General features: G+C 51.5%; 1 protein-coding gene across 1 annotated transcript in view; it reads left to right on the top strand.

Moving 5' to 3' along the window:
- MARCHF10 (membrane associated ring-CH-type finger 10) overlaps nt 1-21,222 on the top strand; it is an 85,078-nt gene extending 63,856 nt beyond the window's left edge. The window contains exons 8-10 of the mRNA XM_030296811.1: nt 2,051-2,160; nt 12,231-12,344; nt 21,076-21,222. Of these exons, the coding sequence (XP_030152671.1) occupies nt 2,051-2,160; nt 12,231-12,344; nt 21,076-21,222 (371 nt within the window). The remainder of the gene's footprint in view (nt 1-2,050; nt 2,161-12,230; nt 12,345-21,075) is intronic.
- Nucleotides 21,223-21,727: the final 505 nt, after the last annotated feature.

Below are 21,727 nucleotides of genomic sequence, written 5' to 3'. Positions count from 1 at the left end.
TAGCTGGATCCTAGTTCTCTTCTCTTCCGTGTTTTCCTCCTTGGTTATCACTCTTTCAGGCAGCCTGGGAGACCTAAGAGCTTTATCCTGTCCCCATAGGGAGTGGCCACGTCCCCTCCAGAGAAAGAGGCAGGAACCGTGGGCCGATCACATTACCCGTCTCCTCCCTGATCCCCTGTCCACCTTCTGCATTTTCCCGAGCAAGGGAAACAAACCTGGGTCCATCATCCAAGCTGCTTAAACACATCTCCACGTAGCGAGCTTGGTACTCAGTCCTTCAGACGGGGAGGAAACGGGGATCTTGGCCGCTAATGACCCTGTCATGCAGTGTTTTATCTTACTACAAATTTGGGCCAATTAAACATCTAGCACAGGAAAAGATCACTCATGAAATGTGCAATGAAAGCACTGCTAACTGCTTGTAAAACGCCAGCATCAGTAGGGGTGTGTTGAGCGCCATCAAGATCAGAGGCACATGGGACACTCAGTAGCCTAAAGCACTACCGAGAGGCCCTAAAAAAAAAAAAAATCAAGCAAACAAAATGCAGACACGGGATCACCATTCATCCTTGTCTTTTGACGTTCTCTACCATTTACTATTTCTTTACGTCCCCATTGAGGCAGAGTAGAACTGGGGTATAAAACGGCACCAACCCTACCTTTCCCAAATAAATGCAGGTAACTAACCAGGCCTCTAGTTTCTAATGCATGAAAATAAACACCAGGACATCATTAGCAAAACTGCAGCACCCACGTGCCGGGAAAAGACGCTGGGCATGGTGTTTGCCTCAACACAGCACAGTTCTGCATCTTCCATTTTTGCTTTGGGGACCAGGATAAGCGGAGAAAAAATGCTGATCTAGAATGCATGGTAAAAAAAAAAAAAAAAAAAAAAAAAAAAATTAAAAAAACCAACAACCCCACAGCAACAAAGGAAGGCTTCTCATGTTTCTTTTCCCAGATGAGGCTGAGCTCAGTCTCAGGGGCTGGCCAGAGATACTGCTGTGCTAGTTGCCATACATGGCCCCTGGCTCCCTCACCCCCTCAGGAGGGAAGTCACCTGGGTGAGAGTAAAGGCAGATTTTTAAGCCACAGACTGAGAATAGCTTCTGCCATCAATGTGGTCCTCATTTATTTGCTTGGACCTGGGTTATGTCTGTCAGAAAAACAACAACAACAACAAAAACAACAACATAGGCCAATCTTCACTCTTTTGGCAAACACCTATGTTACAGATTCTCTGCCTCCATGAAGCAACTCCAATTTTATGAAGCAGTGTGTTTATATTTAAACAGAAAGCAAGGCCTATTATTTAAAAGTCACGAGAATTTCACGTATACAAAGCTTGCATGCATAATAATGAAAACGATTACGAAGGAAATTTTCCAGATCTCAGATTCAAGGTCCTTTTCTACAGACAATGGCTGGCTTTAAAAAGGTCACTGACGGGGCGCCTGGGTGGCGCAGTCGGTTAAGCGTCCGACTTCAGCCAGGTCACGATCTCGCGGTCCGGGAGTTCGAGCCCTGCGTCGGGCTCTGGGCTGATGGCTCAGAGCCTGGAGCCTGTTTCCGATTCTGTGTCTCCCTCTCTCTCTGCCCCTCCCCCGTTCATGCTCTGTCTCTCTCTGTCCCAAAAATAAATAAACGTTGAAAAAAAAATTTAAAAAAAAAAAAATAAATAAATAAAAAAATAAAAAGGTCACTGAGGGGCGCCTGGGTGGCTCAGTCGGTTAAGTGGCCGACTTCGGCTCAGGTCATGATCTCGCGGTCTGTGAGTTCGAGCCCCACGTCGGGCTCTGTGCTGACAGCTCAGAGCCTGGAGCCTGTTTCAGATTCTGTGTCTCCCTCTCTCTGACCCTCCCCCGTTCATGCTCTGTCTCTCTCTGTGTCAAAAATAAATAAACGTTAAAAAAAAAATTTTTTTTAATAAAAAAAATAAAAATAAAAAGGTCACTGAAACTCAGAATTCATAACAGACACAAGTTCACTCCCAAAATGTCAGCACAGAGAGACCCAGGGCTACATGTAACAAAGAATTCTTTAATTTCAGGAGCGGATCTAGGTGCCGCGAAGACCTGCGAAATGTGTAAGCAAGGCCTGCTGGTCGATCTGGATGATTTTAACGTGACCGACTTCTACCACAAACACCAGCAATCCCGGGTAAGAGACGCTCACGCCGATCTGCTTCCACGGGTCAAAGTCAGTTAGAGGCGGCGCATGGTAGGAAGACATGCTTTCCCTGATAAAGGGACAGTATTAGGCCTGTGCATGGCGTGAGTCTGGGAATATCCCCCCCCCCCGCCCCACCCCGGCTCGCGTCTCCAAGAAGGTCTGCTACTAAATCAGGCCATCGGGAGGGTTCGAAAGTCTTGGTCACCTGGGGTTGAGGTCCCGCTGTTGTCAGGGGCAAAAGTAGGAAGGCAGAGTAGCCGACTGGACACAGAAACAGGAATACTCTGGCAAGCTCCATGCCCCGATTTGCTGAAGTAATTTAAATTTAATAGCGACAAGGAAAAAAAAAATCAGGGTCTTGGAAAAAATGGTCCCTAATTTACATAGCAAGTAACTCTAGGGTAATAAGAAACTGCTTTACTGTTTATTAACAGGTAGTAAGCACCTAGTGTGTGCTTTTTAACACCCGGTGAATTAATTCTCCTGGGGCATTTGGGTTGCAATTCTAATACTATGAAAAAGCTAGTGGGGCACCTGGGTGGCTCAGTCGGTTAAGCGGCCGACTTTGGCTAAGGTCGTGATCTCGCGGTCCGTGAGTTCGAGCCCCGCATCGGGCTCTGTGCTGACAGCTCGGAGCCTGGAGCCTGGAGCCTGCTTCTGTTTCTGTGTCTCCCTCTCTCTCTGCCCCTCCCCCGTTTGCGCTCTGTCTCTCTCTGCCTTCCAAAAATGAATAAATGTTAAAAATTAAAAAAAAAAAAAAGAAAGAAAGAAAAAGCTAGGTAACCTTATGTGGGAAGGTGATCCGTGCTCAGAATAATAGTTAATTGTTCAGTTCTCAGGCAAACGATCTTTTCTTTAGAACTGCACTGTCCAATATGGCAGCCACAAGCCACATGTGGCTAATGAACAAGTGGCTACTGCCACTCAAGATGTGCTACGTGAGGGGCATCTGGGTGGCTCAGTCTGTTGAGATCTGACTCTTGATTTCGGCTCAGGTCATGATCCCAGGGTTATGAGATCGAGCTCTATGTAGGGCTTCACGCTAGCCTCCCTGAGATTGTCTCTCTCTCTCTCTCTCTCTTTCTCTCTCTCCCTCTGCCCCTCCCTTGTTCCACCCCTCTCTAAAATTAAAAAAAAAAATTAAAAAGAAAGATGTGCTGTGTCAAATGCACACTGAATTTCAAAGACTCAGTATTAAAAAAGGCAAAATATCACATAAATAATTTTATATTATATGTTGAAATAATATTTTGAATATACGGGGCTAAATAAAACATACTATTAAAATTAATTTCACCAGTGTCTTTTCACTTCTTTAATGTGGCTACTGGGAAGAATCAAGTTACATACCGGGGTTGCATCTGTGACTCACATTGTATTTCCATCGGGTGATGTTTATCTACACGGTGCCTTGCATGTAATAAGCAGTCAATAAGTATTTATCAAATGAAAATAGTCATCATTACCATTATGATTTAACATGATTAGGAAAAAAAAAGGATTAATAACCGTAACTGTAAAGCACATTACTTTAAAACTATAAAATCATTGTTAGTAACTAAAATGTCATTCTTCAGAGGAGTCCCTTTGACTTTTAAATCATTAGCCTGTGCCCAGATCTTTTTGTTTGTTTGTTTGTTTGTTTGTTTGTTTTTTGGAAAAAAGCACAGCTGAGTCAAAATGCTGCATCTGAGTCTAGGCAATTGTTTAGTTACCTTTTTTAAAACCCTAAGGCTTCGAGACAGAAGGACAAACTATTGATAAGAAGGAAATATTTGAATAGCACAACCAAGAAGTTTCTTGGAAAACTTGGAAAAAAGGAAGAAAGAATTTCCTGAGAAATAAATGTATTTTGAGTCCATCCTTTCTGAGGCCTGAGGGTCTTGAATCACTCGGTCACAAACCCCAGGCACTGAGATGAGAAACAGAAGTGATTCTGGAACCACACTATTGAAGGGAACCAGGGCCCGTGAGCACCTGACATCAGGATGCCAGCCAGGGTGCAGAAGGTTCCACGTGGTCATCTTGGAGGATTATTTCCGGAAATGGAACCTGTGGGACTTCCTGAGAAGGACATGTCCAGACAAGGCCAGGTTATGTGGAATACTACCAGAATGGTCTGCAGACATCACACAGTGCAGCCCAAGGGATTGCCTTGTCTAGTAAAGACCCCTGTTGGTTCCAAGTATTTCTGCATCGTTCACCCTCTGCAAAGCAGCTACCACCACCGTGTGCTGTTGGTTTACCATTGGTATTTGTAGAATTCACTCACTCACAGCAGACTTTTCAAGTTGTAGTACAACGTTTGCACTCACGTAGCCAGAGGCAGCCTACCCCACCGAAGAGCACACCAGCTTTGATGAAGGTGTGAACCTAAATTCCTATTCTCCTCCCCAAAGTTGCTGTGTGACCTTGGGGAAACTACACAAGCTCTCTGGATCTCAGTTCTCTCATCTGTAGGAAGGAGGAGATAGTTCCTACCCCGCAGCATGGGAGGTAGGAAAAGACTTGAGGATAACCCCTAATCCAGGACCTGTGCAGAGAAGGCGCTCAGGAAATGAGATCCACCGTGTAATAGCCCCAGAGATGCCCAACCTCTCTGGACTCGAGGGAGGCAGCTAAGCATGCCAGGACAAAGCTAGAGTCCATCACTGAAAAAAGCCGACCAGCCCATGCAGGGGTCATACCCGTAGCCTTGGCTTCACTGCATCCTACCAGTGGAGAGAAGCATCTACAAGCATGTCCTAACCAGAACCGTGGAAGTAACTGTGTTAGCCAGAATCTTGGTGGAAGAGATCGAGGCACCCTCAACAGGGGTGAGTAAGGAGAGCTGACCTAAGAGCAGAAATGTGCAGGAAAAGAAACCAACAAGGTAGGATGAAGTATCCTGAGACTGGCATTGTGACCATTCCCAGGCCTCAAGTGACAAGGGGAGGGTGCAACCACCAGGATCAAGAGACCCATAGGTATAGGAGAGAGAGTCGGCAATGGCTTGTGACCTTCAGTAACGGAAAGCAGCCACTGCCACACCACTCTCCAGCAGAGAGGGAACAAGAAGAATAACCACCCGGCCTCCCTCTCCTCCCGCCCTCTGGTCCCCTGCCAGGAACTCCCATTGGCCAAACCCAACGGGAAGCCAGAGAACAAGGGGGTCTAGTTAATGCAATCCATTGAGATCGGCGTGTAGGTCACAGCACAGGGTGGAAACTGAATCTGGAGGGGAAAGCAGAAAATACCTAACACAGTGATTACTCTACATGGAAGCAGAAAAGAGTTTAAATGAGTTTCAGCAAGAACCTGACAGGCCATCAAAGCCTTTTGAAAATGCCCTTCATTATAACCACAGGTGGAAACTAGACTGACAGACCCACCCTGGTGGGCGAACAACAGTCCCAAGAACCAACGCGCAGTATTCACCTGCAGGTGGAAAACAGTTGCGGGCTCACCCTTTCGCAATGGTTCTGACTGCTCTGATGGACCCTTGTGGATTTAATGGAGTCTGTTTGCCAAAAGTCTGAGTTAAACTTGAGACAGTAGGGAAGCATGACTTAGACAAGTTCAGAAACTCCGTGGACCAAGGCGGAAGTAACTATTGTTGAACAGAAAGATATGGAGGATATAATATGCTCTCGGCTCGTCCCCAGCCGGGGAGGCCCCTTGGCCTGGCCTTGGAGTTGTTATGTCTACACGGGCTCCTGAGGTCCAGGCCTTTCCCGACTCCCAAACCTTGGTCCTCTGGCCATCTTAGCCAATGCCCAGTGCCCTTCACTCCTGGCAAACAAGTTCCTTTGTTGAGACGTGAGGTAGCTGGTCCCCAAAACAGACATATACAAGGAAAAGATCAAAACCAGAAGAAGCCTAGAACTGACTTCAGCCCAGTCTGGGTCTCACTTGACCTCAACTAACTTGCTAACTCACTAATTAACAATTAACTTATTATCTTATGCATTTTTTCTTTAGGTCGTTTTGGGTTTGTTTTTGTTTTCGTTTTTGTTTTGCTTTTCTTCAATTATAAAAATCACAAACATACAAAAATCCCCTATAATTAACATTTAGCTGCATGCCTTTTTATTTTCCTATTAAAGTATTCATGTCTAGGCCGGGCCCCAGAGATTCTGATTTAATTGATCTGGGATGGGCCCAGGTATCAAATTTTTTTTTTTTTTTTGAAGTGTGGCAAAATACACATAACATAAAAGTTTAACTTTTAAAACACATATTGGGGGCGCCTGGGTGGCGCAGTCGGTTAAGCGTCCGACTTCAGCCAGGTCACGATCTCGCGGTCCGTGAGTTCGAGCCCCGCGTCAGGCTCTGGGCTGATGGCTCAGCTCAGAGCCTGGAGCCTGTTTCCGATTCTGTGTCTCCCTCTCTCTCTGCCCCTCCCCCGTTCATGCTGTCTCTCTCTGTCCCAAAAATAAATAAACGTTGAAAAAAAAAAATTAAAAAAAAAAAAAAAAACACATATTGAGGGGCGCCTGGGTGGCTCAGTCGGTTAAGCAGCTGACTTCGGCTCAGGTCATGATCTCACGGTCCGTGAGTTCGAGCCCCGCGTCGGGCTCTGTGCTGACAGCTCAGAGCCTGGAGCCTGTTTCAGATTCTGTGTCTCCCTCTCTCTCTGACCCTCCCCCGTTCATGCTCTGTCTCTCTCTGTCTCAAAAATAAATAAACGTTAAAAAAAAATTAAAAAAAAAACAAAACAAAAAAACCCAACAACACATATTGAGAGCCTATTGTATATCAGATGCTCTGCTGGAGACACCGAGGTGCCCAAGACCAGCACAGTCACTTCCTTCTAACGGGAAGGGCATAGGGAGGGTAACCCTAGTGTGGGAGCATCACAACGAGGGATGCGCAGGCAGCTTGGGAACAGCCACAAAGAGGTCTGACCCGTTCTCAGGACCAGAGAAAGATTCCCTGAGGCAGAGACAGTTAAGACCAGGAAGGAAAAAGAGCAGTGGGCTCTCTATCCACGTGCCCTTGAAGGCAAAATCTGAGACATCAAAGAAAGACACCTGACACAAGATCTGATCCCAGATCGCAGTCATGCCCACTGGGTGTCCAGTCAGCATTGTCAATGGCTTTGAGGGTGTGGAGGGGCTTAGACCAGTGTTTTCCTGGTTTGCTTCAATGCACCTGAGTAGGAGTAGAGTGAATGTTGCCCATGGGTTTTAACAGGGCATTGAAATGTGATTATGCCCCATCCCTCAGACACTGGGTGGTTCCTGTAGGCCCCGTAGATCAAGGCTTGTTACTTGGCTTCTAGTGGCTGGATTAGGAGCTCCTACAGGCTGTGTGCAGAGTGGCCCCATGAAGCAGAAACAACTGCGGGGGCCCTAGGACCTGGACTCAGCACTTTGGGGCCGCTGGCACCTGGTGGCCCAATCATAGCTCAACCTTCCCATCCTCCTTACTCAAGGATGCCTGAAAAGGAAGCCCAAGAAGCATCCATTCGCTCTGTGGGTGCTGTCCGGGAAGGAGGAGTCCTGTGTGACGTTTCTCACCTGGGAAGTAGGCCTGAGATCTGGCTCTGGCTGGGGCACTCAGTGTTGGGGTGCAAGGAAGAACCCCCCAGATAGAGCTCGAACTAACATTCCAAACTCCAAGACGGGCCAGGAGAAAGCAGGCTGAAGCACAGTTTAGATCACAGATTGTACGCTCAGACGCCATAGAGGCCAGGCCCATATTAAACGGTCGGAATCCTGCAGGCGTCATTATAATAAAGGGAGGTGGTCACCGAGGCAAAATGGAGAGTACTGTCTCCAACTGGAGAAGTTCCTGTCTGTCTGCCCATCCTTCCTCTCCTTCGTTCCCTTTCTTTCTTTCCCTTCCTTCCGCCCTCCCTACTTCCCTTCCCTTCCCTTCCTTCCTTCCTTCCCACCAGAGCACATCCCCAGACCACATTGTTGATGCATAGCTTAGAGCAGTGGTTCTCCAAGACGGGTGATCCCCAGTAGCATCAGCATCAATTAGGAACTTGTTAGAAATACACATTCTTGGGGCACCTGGGTGGCTCAGTTGGTTGAGCATCCGACGTCGGCTCAGGTCATGATCTCACAGCTCATGAGTTCAAGCCCCACGTCGGGCTCGGTGCTGACAGCCCAAAGCCTGGAGCCTGCTTCCGATTCTGAGTCTCCTCTCTCTCTCTCTACCCTCCTCAGCTCATGCTCTATCTCCCTCTGTCTCAAAAATAAATAAACATTTAAAAAAAAAAAGAGAGAAAAGAAATACACATTCTTTGGCTCTACCCACCAGACCCACTGAATCAGAATCTGGGGGAGGGGGAGAGGTGGTGCCCAGCAACTGCTTTTTTTTTTTTTAAGTTTATTTATTTTGAGAGAGAGAGTGAGAGAGCATGTGTACTGCATATGAGCAGAGGCAGGGGAGGGGCAGAGAAAGAGGGAGACAGAATCCCAAGCAGGCTCCATGCTATCAGCACGGAGCCTGATGCTAGGCTTGGGCTCAATCCGACGAACGATGACATCTGGACCTGAGCTGAAATCAAGAGTCAGATGCTTAACCAACTGAGCCACCCAGGTGACCCCCAGCAGCTATGTTTTAAAAGGCCCTTTCAGTAATTCTGATGCACATTCAAGTTGGGAGTGACTAGGGTCAAAAGACACGGCTAAATGGGCCACTGTCTGGTCCAAAATCATACATTTTTGTCATTCTTTCATCTGTACATATATTTACTGAGCACACACCAAATATCCAGGGCTAGGCACGAGCACAGGATCAAACAGGCACATGTGGTCCTTGCCCTGAGTCCTATCTTTCCTCTCTGCCTCTCATAGGATATTTTTATTTTGCAAAATACCACGTCCACTTGTATTAGCTCATTTTGCCAAAAACACCTTGGGGAAACAGGCAGGATAGAGGTTATTTCTCCCCTTTTTATAACTGGAGTCACTTGGGTCAGGCCCAGTTAAAACTCCGCCCAAAGTCTTAGCACTCGATGGCCCCAGGCTGCCCGCTCTGGGGGCCCACGCCCACTGCGTGATGGAGATGTGCTGCTGTCTTCTTTGCCCGGCTGCACAGGAGGGTCTCAGCGGGCCTCTGGCTGTCATTGCTCTGAAGCACAGGCCTGGCTTTGCTCCATCGCGGCCACGGACAGATGTCCTTGGACACACGCAGCCACCTAATCACCCTCACACCTAGGAGCATCTCTTGAACACATCTGAAGATTTGATAGGACATTCAGCCAGGCTGTCTGCGTCTTTGAGTGGATTATATGGAGAATTTCCATAGGTAGCCAATCTCTTGGCCCAAATGAATATTAACAAAATGAAGGGGTGGGAGGGAGGTGGGAGAAAAGAAAGAAAAACATCTGGCAGGCAGCCTGAGTGCTTCGGGGCTCCTGTCCATGGCTTCATGAGCCTCCTCTCTTTCGAGCCTCCCTGCCCCCCACCCACCCACTGCCGACACTGCACATGGGTGTCAATGCCCCACCAGAATGGTTCAGGGAGGGAGGGTCAGGAGAGCTACAAAAATAACGCTCCAAAACCTAGCTCATTTTGCCCTTGCCGAACAAATGCCCTGGAACTCTCTGTGATAACAAGTCCCTCCCACTTGTGGCTCGGAGCCTGAGATGACTGAGTTCACTAGCAAACGCATGCTCTGATTGGTCAGCCCAGCCCCTCTGTGGTGCATCACCAGCTCTGCAAAGGGCGCACATCAAGGGGCCCCGGCCAGTGAGATTTATGGCGCCACGTGACAGGTTCCCTCCCACAGGCCAGAGAAGAGACACAATCTGCTAGAAGTGACTTTTCAAATTATCTGCAGAAAACATTAGTGGATATTTTCCCCATCTGCATGCCTCCGGGCCTTATTGAGTCATAAAAAGTAAATGATTTCCCTGAATGCTTTGACAAACCTGATCGTTCCAAGCCATTTTCTAGCTGATTGATTTGCCATTATGCATCGGAGTGTCTCTCAGCACAAAGGCTTACTGGCGAAGAGGGTGCTGGAGAGAAAACCAGCAGCAGCTCGCGGGAGGCCACCGCCAGCCAGCGATAGAAGCAAGCAAGGGAGAAGGCTCGGTGTGCAGGGAGGAGCCGAAGGGTGTGGGTTAGGAAGGCTTCCCAGAGGCGGTGGCTTGCGAGACAGCCGACAAGGAGGCAGGTGGGAGGAGGCAATTAGGAAAAAAGTGAAAACAAGCAACTTCCTCTCTGCCCGCTCTAGGCCAAGGTCAGGAGAGCACAGAAAACACGACCAAAGGCTAAAAATAGGAGGCTAACTGCTAAGGACAGCTGACTAGAGCCTTTAAAGACAGGTCCGTAGGAGAGCGGAAGGGCCTTGAGCCGTGACCTTGGGGCCAGTGGTCAAGATCCAGAGTTGGACCTGATCCAGAAGGAAGAGTGCACCGATCCTTGCTCAACCTGGGCACCTCTTCTGGCAGCTGTTTTGTTCTTCCTGAGCTCCCCTTGATGCAATGGGAACAGGGAGATAGGCCCGGAAGGAAGGGAAAAGCACTGAGGTGGTCGCCGCGTCAGGTCTGAGCTTCAGTTATCCTAGGGAAACAGTCACACTTCTGACCTTTCCCCAGGGTGATGCAGAGGGCCATGTCCTCTGCTAGGGATTTTAGTCTCCCAGAGGCTTCCCGAGCTTGGTCTGGCCTTTCCCCATCCCCCACCCATGGGGATCTGATGGGAGGCCAGGCAGGGAAACAAAGCGGAGGGGGAGGAGTCGTTTCTAATGCCCCTAATTTATTGAAGGTCCAGGAAGGGTCCACAGGTCTTGTGGCATAGACCACCAAAGGCACTGAGGACAGAGGAGCTGTCCTCAGCCAGACAGCAGGACCCTCCCTGTGTACCTCCCTATGTTCCCAGCACCCGTGAGAAAAATAGAACACAACCCACCGCTGAGGAAAAGCAAAATGAGGTTCGTCAGGAAGGCTTCTACAAGCAGGAGACATTGCGAAGGAAGTCCTGTGAAAGGAGTGGGGGAGGGTGGGGGGGAGGGGAAGGGGGGGCGGGGGGCACTCAAAACAGAAGAACAAACCAAGCCCACCGATGGAATGAGGAAGAGGTGAGCCAAGGCCCTGAGGTTCGCAGCCCATCTGGAACTCTACTGGGCACATGCTCAGCTTGCCCTCTGGGAGTTAATGAACCAGCCAGGGCTGGGGGCTTTAGGTGAGACCATCATTAAGCCCAATTATACAGAGAGAAACACACAGAACTAAGACCTGGGGCCTTTTCTCTGGACAAACAAGGGATCTAGAAAAACAAAATGCCCGTGGCATCTGTACTCCACATTCTCCCACAGAAAACTTTTCCTTCCTAAGATGCACATCTCATTGTATTTACTCCTCCGCTCAGGTAGCTAGGTATACACACACAGCAGGACATCCAAACTCTTGGTTCGGCCTGATACCCTCCCACCTTCCCATCTCGCCAGCCCATGCCCAATGAGTTTTTCAGTCCAAGACAAACACCTTCCCCATACACTCCAGCCACACCAGTGCGTAGGGAATGTTACCCAACACGTGCTCTGCTCTCTCCGCCCCTGTGCCTTTGCTGGCATTCCATTCCTCTGTCTGAAAGGCCCTCACCGACCCTCAGAGCCCACCCAAGGTGCTCCCATCCATTCGGGACCGTCCAAGGGGCCTTCCCCATGTCTTAGTAAACTGGTCTCTCTTCCCGTGCATCTCCAGTGTAGCATGTGACACTTGCAGCTGGTACTAGGACCATCTCTGAACGAGGCTGTCCCACACCAGACGATGGGCTCCCAGCAGGACCTCATATTCCCCACAACACCCAGCTCGAGGCTTTGACGTGTAACTGCTCAATAAACGTTCAAGGCATGGGGTTGAGCCTGGAACACGGGGCTTTTTCAGGGCATCCTCCACTAAGCAGTAAAGAATTTCCAGCCTCTGCCCTGAGAGAGCAGTAAAGGATCCCCCCTCTCTTGCTCTGTTCTCTGATCCCCAAAGGCAGGCCTTGCCTTGGGGTTTGGGGTCTTGTCCCACTTCTCGTCACCCGGTGTCCTTACTACCCTCTGCCCTGTGATGTAGACCGTGAATAGTTTATAGATGCACTTAGGAGTCTCTTTTCCATATTTAGGCACAAAATGAGCTGATGAACTCAGGCTTGTACCTGGCGCTCCTGCTTCACCTCTATGAGCAGAGGTTTGCAGAACTCATGAGACGCAACTACAACCGAGTCATCAGAGAGAGGGTGAGTGTGGCTCCGACCCGGGCCGTCGGCAGCAGTCCCCCAAACCTTGCAGCGCTGGTTAATACATGTGCAATCTGTTGAGGCCTTCACGGTCACTTGGTAGGATATGGCACTGCCATCATTAGGACTAAGATGTAGTGGTTGCTAAGTGTATGCACAGTGGGCCTTCTGGCTGAAAAGTAAGGGATAATCACATGATTGCTTCCTATTGAACATAAATAGCAATTAAATGGTCACTCTTGGTCATATAAGCAAGTGAGTCTCTAGAGATATTTGCTCCCCCAAGTAGAGGCCAGCAAGGCTGTGAGGCGTGCCCATGGCCCAAGCTCGGAGGGTCCGTAAAAAACAGGGGCCTTCCCCCCAAGGAGAACTGTTTCTTTTGCCTCGGCTCCCAGAGTGTGTTATTCCAGTGTCTCTGCATGTGTGAGGCCAGGAAATAAAGGTGCCGACAGTGTCCCATTTGTCATTAGAGAGGGGACAATGTGTTCACAGGGAATAGTCATCTGGGGCCGCCCTTCGTTTAATAGGAGAACCAGGAGCCCTCTATGAGGCCACACAGTTTGGAGGGAGAAGCCTGGCCCCGCTACTAATTGGAGCCTGGACTTAGCAAAGTCCAGCAAAATGTACATTTGGTCACTGTCCAGTCAGAACGCAGAGCCCCAAGGGACTTCCCTCTTGGCTAAATGCCTGTCTGTGGCCAGACCAGGAAAGCGTACTCCGTAGCCACACACGGGTACCTCGCTTACCTTAAGGTCATGCCAGGGACTGGTCTGCTTTAAGCGTTCAATGCCCCTCGGGGCCTGAAACTTGACCTCTGCTCCTATCAGGAGGTCGTGACTGGCAAGCAAGGCAGTGTGGGCGACGGGCAAGCCACCAGTGGTGTCACAAGGCAGTTTTGGTGACACTCTGCCACCCTTTCCCTATGCATCTTTCTCTTGACTTTCTCTTCTCTGTCCCCCACTTTCTGTCTCTCTTCATGTCTCTCTCCTCTTCTTCCTCAAGTGGGTAAGAGGCACCTGCCTGGAGGCTGGAACCCAGTGATTCTGAGGGTCCCTGACATAGCCCAGACCTTGCAATGACAGCAGGCTTCTGAGCCATCCCTATTAGTGATGCTGGGTTCAAACCATCAGTCATAAGAATTCTAGATTTGTCCCTCCTTTTTTTTTCTGGCATAAATTCTCCCCTTAGACCTCAAGCTCTCAATTAAGAAAACAGGCTGGGTCTTGGCCAAGATATCTCCTCAGGAATCTCACCCTCTTTTTGACCCAGGCCTGTCCTTCCTTTAACTCTTCCGTAGTTTTAATGGTGACATAAATTCCTCAGAGAAATACATTTAAAACAAAAATACAGGAAGCAGGAAACGATCCTTTGTTAACATTTCTGTAACCTTATTTTCATGATTCCACATCTTTTTTAATGAACTTTTTATTGCACATTGAACTTCAAAGCACCCAGTGTTTGATATAGGTTACAGATGGCTAAAACGTCAACAGGCTAATGTAAGCAATGCTAGCCTCCAGGACTGCAGGACAAACACGAGAGGACAACGTACAGTACAACCCCGTGGGTGAAAACCAAGTCCTTAAAGCATTGAGTCCGCAGAACTTTCTGGTAAAACTATCCTAGAGAAGGAGTGACAGCAGGAGCAATCTGGGAACCCAGTTTGCTGGGAAGGAAGAAGGAAGCAGAATGGACAGGGCAACACTCTTAGGCTTACATTTAATTTGGGAAACCCTGAAATAGATCTCACGCACTAAAACCACCACACGATAACCAGTACAAATAGCCAGTTAAGAGGGACCCAGATGGAAGGAAGAAAACAAATGACTTTTGTCAAATTCACACTCTCCTGGATTTGAGTCTCGGGATCTTCTCGTAGAATATACTAAGAATCTGAGGGTAACATGTAGCAAAAAAAAAAAGAAAAAAAAAAGGCCCTATGTTGGGGAAAAAACCCTTCTGTCCTTTACCTATCAGAACTGGAGCACCCATTCATGTCTGACTCCTTGGTGGTGTCTCATTAAGACACCCAGCGATGAATCCTTGCCCACTCTTGAACACTCACTCTTTCATCCATGCCCTGGCTTGTTTCGGGTGCCGAGATGGGAATCAGGGGAAGTGGGCACCTGACATGATGCCATGTTGTCCCATTCTGACCAAGCTGGAAGATGAGACTCACATATTTATAAAGACTGGAAATAACTGGAAAGTAGCACTTGGTCAAGAGTACCAGTGGATCCAGTGAATTTCTAGAGGCTGTGAATTAACAAGATCTTCCCTGGCTGGGACTTCTGGGGTTTCCAGTGATCCCATAAACAAACCATTTGTCTCCCTCATGAGGTTGTGTTACTTGAAGGCAAAGCCGGGCCTTCTACACCTGTCTGATGATCTGGGCATACAGTGAACCAATCATATTTGATGATCATGTCCCAGGCACTGTGGACACCAGGGGCATTGAGTGATTACCAAAATGCTAAATGACTGCAAATGAGGACATGGTCTCCTGGGGGGGCGGGGGTGGGGGGAGGGTGGCGGTCACTGGCAGCTCGGTCGTGGAATTTTTATCTCTCTTTGTGCCCCACAAACCTCCAGTGCCTTGAAAATGCCTGCCGCATAGTAGGTGCTCCGTAAACTTTGATGCTCAAATCAACGAACTAATAAACCAAAGCCTATTCTCTAGGAAGTGAGTTTTGAGTTATGTTTTGGAGAAAGTAGTAGCACAAATTTGTGGAGCGTGAACAGTATTCTAGGTAAAGGAACCCTCTCAAGTTCAAGGTATATATTTATTCAAAGAATTTCTGTATGCCTACTACGTGCCAGGTTCTAAACTAAATTCTGGGAATACAAACTCCTTGCCTAAAAGGGGCTCCGAGTCTGAAGAGAGATAAGCATGTAACCAAGAGTATCAAGAAATGTGCTTTACGATGGAAGAAGGAGCCAGATGCAGAAGCGCCCAGAGCAGTTAGGTCCCGGGAGGAACCACCCTTCTCACCCCTTCCTACCACTCCTTCTCCAGGACCAACTGTCCAGGCAGGGTCTTCAGAGACACAAACTAACGTTCCAAGAGGACTTGCTTTTAATCCGGTTGGGTTGTACCCTCTGGCATGGGCCTTCCCACTGCTTGAGAAGCCTCGTGCCAAGGCTGCTTCCATGCTTGCCCCCCCCCCCCGACCTGATCAGCTCAGGAGGTGATGTCCCAACCAAATCTTGGGGAGTTTAGCAGCTGGACAAGGGATGGTGGTGAGGGAAAGGGCATTCCATGCAGAAGGAAAGGCAGAGGCTCAGAGAAATGAGGAAGACTTGTATGTTTGAGAGAGTCGAGGAGAGGAGCGCGGCTGGAGCTGGCAGGAAGTGAGTGTGGAGGCGGAGGCAGGGAGCAGGGGCTGGAGGGTTTGTGTGCAGCTCTGGGAGGGTTTCTAGCCCGAGGCTGGCGGGCCAGGAGATTTGCATTTTTGAGCGAAAACTGCAGCAGCTACGTGGAGGGCGTGGAGGGCGGGCAGCTGCTGCTGCAGTGGGATGGGTTAAGGGGGCCCAGGTGGGAGCACTGAAGACGGAAAGGGCACAGAGTGAGGTCCAGGCTGAAGGAAACACTGACTGTTACTCTCTGCAAGGGCCCAGCAGGAAACTGGCCTTTTCTCCAAATGCTCACGGTGGAAGCATCTCCAGAGAACACAGGACCCCACCAGCTGCCTGTTAAGCTGATGGGGACACAGGGCTGTCCTCTGTGGGGAAGCTAAATGGACTCACCTTCCCTCACCTCCCTCCCTCTCAGTGCCCATGTGGGGTACTCCATTATTCAGAGCCAGTACCCACAAAGTCCCCTGTCCTGGGCTCTCTCCTAGCCATAGGTTTTGTCAGTATCATGCTCTCCATTTCCTCGATGAAATGTACCTGTACCCTGAATCCCTCTCCCTGCTTGCCCAAGGCAGCTCCCCGATGCCCCAAAGTGCCAACCTCCATGGACTACGTCAAACCATAGAAAGAATCTCGGTCCATGAGTTAAAAGGCAAAGAGCAGAAGGGACCCTGGGCCTTTCAGGGATCATGACAGTGCCTGCGTCCTCCTGGAGTGAGCACCCGCACCCGCCCTGGTTTCCTGCCCCGGGTGTGCTGTATTAACATTTCACCTGTAGGGCAACTTCCACCTGTGTGAAACTGGGAGGAGGGGCAGGGAACGCAGCTGCTGGCCTGGGAGGCGGGCAGGGTCTTGAAGGAGCTCTGAAACCCCACTGGCCCATTCACGTGTGAGACCACAGGGACTTTCTCCAGGTCCTCCCATTCACACTGTTCGTAGAAAACCCAAAACTCTTGCCTCAAAGGACCAAGTCTACCCAAAATATTTGAGGCCCAGGCTTGGCCCTCATTTGGGGAAACTTCCCCGCTCACCCAGAAGGCATTTCCTTGAGGAATGAGGCCTGGTTAATATAGATGCGGTCACCTGGCTCTGAGTCTAGGCCGGGATGTGGCCGGCTCAGCAGGAGGGCATGGGAGCTTCGGATAGCTCAGTCCTGGCGTATAATTTACCCCGTCCCCAGGACTGCTACTTAGGACAGAGTCCATCCTTCTCCTGCCCTCCCCCTAGTCTGCGGGTGACAGGGACCCAGGCGCCAACGCTGCCTCCGCAATGGCCAGCAGTTGCCCTAGGAACAGCGTCTGGCACCCCTCGTTTTGTCCTCCAGCCTGTCACAAAGCCCCTCTTCTGCTGGGGGGAAGACCACCAGCCCTTCCGCACAGGAGCCACATCCTTGCAGCCTGGCACAATGGGCTCCCACGGAGTACACAGTGTTTCTCATTGTGGCATAAAATGCCATAAAGTCAGAACAAAGAGGGAGCCCAGAGCCTTGATGGGCCTGCTGCTTCCTGCCGGGCAGAGAATACAACCGATTGTTTAAAAGCCAGTGGTGAGGCAAGTGGCCAATTAGCACGGCCTTCACCCCCACTGGCTTGTAGATGATTCGGGCCATCCAGAATGGGATTCTGCTACTCAGATCAATTGCTGAAAGGAAGCAAGTTGCGCACACATGGCCAAATTTAGAAGCCCTGAACCAGCAAAGGTGACCTGGGTCGTGGCCGCCGGTGTCTTTAGGAGAGGCTAAGCCCTGCAGGTGAATATCAACACTGCCCTTGGCACCTCTGCCCCTTTAAGGTGATGTAAGGGAGTCCTAGGACATTCCTGAGACCGGGGAATTACACATCTGTTCACAATTGCTTTGGAGAAAAAAAAAAATTCATTTTTCATTGTCTTCTTTCTCATAGTTGTCAAGAAATTACCCACAACCCAGACCGGAAGAAAATGAAAGTAGGTTTGGGGGTCAGTCCTGCCATCTTGAGGGTGTTTTTGCTAACTTACTCTTTTTCCCCCGTGGCTGTGTTGAACCTCATACTGTGGAAGGAAGTAATGACCACCACCCAGAGGCAAAAATAACCCCACCAAGCCTGGGAAAGTCTAGCTGCAGCAGTCAGGAAAGCGAGTCCGAGTAGGCTGGAGGCACAGCAGATAAGAATTTTAACTCATCCTGAAATCAAGGACAAGGGCCAGCCAAAGGGAAGATGGTATGGTCAGGCGGGCTGAGGAGGGCTGGCTGCAGGCTTTTTTCCCTTCGCCTTTGCTGGGATTTTCCAGCATCCGGTACTTGGGGAGCCTCCTGGGTTATCTTCTAAACCCTGGAAGGGAGCTGTTTAGCCATCACGGGAAGGGACCACGTTCATTCACGGGCTAGTGGCTGTCCTGGATCCTCTCACCACGCGGTCCAGTCAGGCGGCTCAGCCGGATACGGAGGCTGAACGAGGAAAGCAGGTCCCCCGAGAAAGGTCCCACAAAGGAGGCAGCACAGCTGTCTTCCAACAGGTTCGTTATCCCATTAAAAAAAAGAAAAGGAAAAAAAAAAAAAAACCCACCACACGGAAGAAAATGTGCTTAATTAAAGCAGGAGGGTTTACAGCCAGACTCAGGAAGGATTCCTCCATCAGCAGGGAAAATGAACGTTACCGTGGACTGAGGCGGGTGTGACAATCCCATCTCCAGAAGTTCAGGGGAGAATTTTTACAATCGCCCGCCCTAAGGCAGGTGGAAGGTTTAGAACGACGATTCCCACACTGGCCTCGCCACCGGAATCACCTGGGCGATTTACCAAAAGGGCAGGTTCCTGGGCCCCTCCCAGGGGTTCGGATTCAGACGGTGGGGTGGACCCCCGGGGATCCCGACGCAGCCGATCGCGGCGATGCTTTGGGGAACCCCGACCAGCTCAAAGCCCCACAGGGTGGGGCCCGGATTCCGACCCCAGAGAACCCAATTTATTATTCGGGGCACGCAGCGCTGAGAACCCGGGCTGACCGTTCTCAGGGACGCGGGGAGGAGACGCTTCCCTCCGTTCACAAAAGGAGCCCAGAGCGCGCCACGGTGTCCCCCCCGCGTCCCCTGGCGCCCTCGCCAGGTCCCGGGGCCGCTCGGGGCCCCGCCTCCCGGCCCTGCCGCCTGGGCCCACCCGGAGCCGCTGCTCCCCCTGCGGCAGCCGGGAAGGGAGCGTGGAGATCTAGAAAAGACCTTTGTGTCTCGGGGAAAGCGCCTCTGCGCCTCGCTCGCAGGTCCCAGCGGCAGCCTTCGGCGAGAGCCCCTGCTCCGAAAGGGCGCGGCCGGGAGCAGACCTCGGGCGCCTGGGCCCGCGCTCCGGCCGGGGAGGAGGCGGGGGGGAGGCCGCGGCTCCGGGCAGGGCGGCGGAGGTGCCCCTCCCAGCGCCCCCGCCCCGGAGGCTCTAACCGGTCCCGGGAAACCCGCGGCCCGCGCGCGATGGCTGGGCTGGGCTGGGCGGGGGCGACCCCTAGTGCCCAGCGCGGGTCGCTGTCGCCCTGCGGTCCCGGGGACGCAGCCTTTCCCCGGGGGTCTGGGGGCCTCCTCGCCCGGGCCGCAGGGGAGCCTGCCCTCTCTGGAGAGCAGGGGAAGAGCATCCCTGGGGCTCTGCTTAAAAAAAAAAAAAAAAAAAAAAAAAGTCTCCGCCGAGACCTGCGGGAGCCCTCCCTGCAAGTGCCTGGCGCTGCGCTGCTGCCCCCCTGCGTCGCTCAGAGGCAGATGGTCCCGCTGATCGTCACTTGCCCTCCCCTCTTCAGGAAGCTGGGACTAGCTGTAGGATCTGCCCCAACGCGGGGCAGCCAATGCTCCCCTGGAAACGCGGGTCTAGGCCTTCTCTCCCTGCACCATCCCAGACACTGGGGATACAGCCCGGGTGGAGGAGGGCCCTGCACAGAGGGGCTATCTTGGCACGCTGCTCAGGTGCCGCGCTTGCCTAGCTTCCGGCCGGGGCCACAATCAAGACCCAGACAAGCCGGGGCAGCCAGAGGCAGATAGACGCACATACCTCCGGTCCTCCTCCTCCGGCCACACTCTCCTTTGCTCCCCAGAAGCCTGGCATGGCTCACCTGGTCGGCAGCACTTTTTTAAGTTGGGTTGCCAGAGCTGAGTCACAGCTGCCCTAGCTCAGTTCAGGTAAAAAGGGAGGAAAAAGACGAAACATCGGGGCCCATCAGGTGGCACAAGGAGACGCCAACCTCTTTGGGGCTCCGTGGTGCCCATGCCAGGCCTCTCACTGGGTTCCCCCCTCCCCTGGATCTGGAGCACACAAATGCCACCGGCAGCACTGAGGTAAAAGCAGCTTTGGAGAGTTCCTGGGTGGGTGTGCCCAAGTTCCACCACTTGCCATATGGCTCTGTGACCCAGCCCCCCCCAACAGGCACTTCACAAATGACTGACACAAATGACTGTCACCACAGCCAAGTCCAAGGCCTGGGAGGGGAACAATGCCTCCTGTAGCCAGCTGTACAGATGTGGACAGGTGCAGCCTTGAGGGTCTTCAGGCCAAAGGCTGGGCCAGACCACCTCACCCCCATAGACGCAAGTCTAGGCAACTAGCTTTGGGGGAAAGAATAGGATAGGCCAGGGCACAGGGGCAGCTCGTGGGGCTGGAGCTTCCTTGTAGCACGGGCAGAGGCAGAGAGGGTCCAGGATGTCAATTAATCCTGCTCCCTGCCCTTCTTCAGTGGTTTCCAGATAAGTCAGGGAGCACTCCTGATGCCAATGGGAAAAGTATTCTGAGAACAAGAGTTCCCCCAAGAATAAAGACAACTCTCCCATACTCCCCCTCTTCCCCGGGGCCCCCACTGCCACCCCACTGCCTCTTTGCTCCCTGTCTTCCCATCGCAGGACCCTCTACCTCCAGCCATTTGATCTCTGAAAGATTTCTTAAAGACCTAGCTCAACCCTCTCCCCATTCCCCCACCCAGCAAGGAAGTAGAGGTTTATGTGGAGGCATTGCCCTGAGAGGCAGCAAGGCTCCTCTGGGGATTCACCCTGCAAACATCTGCCACACCAGGTCAGGCGAGGATGTGGACTAAGGTGCTTTTGTGGAGGGGCTTACAGTCCCCTCTGCCCTGGCCTGGCTGGAAGCCCCGAGGGGCATTGGAGGATTCCCCGGACAGTGGGCCCTTATCCATGCTGTTGTCGGCACTGCAGCGAGAGTGTGTGTGTGTGTGTGTGTGTACTGCAGCGAGAGTGTGTGTGTGTGTGTGTGTGTGTGTGTGTGTGTATGTGTGTGTGTGTGTGCGCGCACGCGCGCAAGCTCTCGAATGCCCGGGCACAGGTGCTGGGGTGGGGGCAGGAGGGGAAGCCCAGCCACACCCTGGTTGACAGAGCTCGCTGTCCACTGTGGCTCCACAGCCTGAGATGCCTTCTTACTTTCCAGATTCCGAGCTGGGGGATGGAAACGAAAGCAACGGCCACGTTGTCTAGCAAGGGAGCTGGCCCTGGAGCTCTGCAAAGACATCGCCCCACAGCCGCTTCTTCTACATCCCCGTATGCCTCCTTTCCTCCTCCTCCTCCTGTTTACTGAAACGGAAACCAAAGTGTTTACATTACCGTTTTCCCCTTGTGCCCCTCTCTTCTTGGGGTCTGGCCCGAGCAATACAGACGGCAGCAGCGACCGGCGCAGCCCCAGTGCAGTCCCAGACAGCGCAAGCCAAGCAGCCCGGGGCTTGTTGGGTCCCTGCAGGTGGCCCTGCTGCTGGCTCAGCCAGAAGCCCAGGTGACCCAGCAGCCCTGCCAGCCCAGCAGCCCGGGGGGCCCTCTGCTGAGGGCACCTGGGCAGGCCTTACTCCATGCTGAGTGGAATCGAGCCACATCCTCAGTAAACGGGCTTTATTCACCCAACTTCCTTTTGTGTGTGTGTGTGTGTGTGTGTGTGTGTGTGTGTGTGTGTGTGTGTTTTGTTTTTTGTTTTGGTCTCTTTGCACAAAGGCTCAAGGCCTCAAACTTGGGGGACAGGGAAGCATATCTCACCCCTCTCCCCACCTCCACCTCTCCTTGCTCCCCACCATCACGGTGACATGTCCTGGACC

The sequence above is a fragment of the Lynx canadensis genome, chromosome E1 (assembly GCF_007474595.2).
Source record: "Lynx canadensis isolate LIC74 chromosome E1, mLynCan4.pri.v2, whole genome shotgun sequence".
Lineage (NCBI taxonomy): Eukaryota > Metazoa > Chordata > Mammalia > Carnivora > Felidae > Lynx > Lynx canadensis.
Note: the sequence above shows the minus strand (reverse complement) of the source record. Positions and strands in the feature narration are given on the sequence as shown.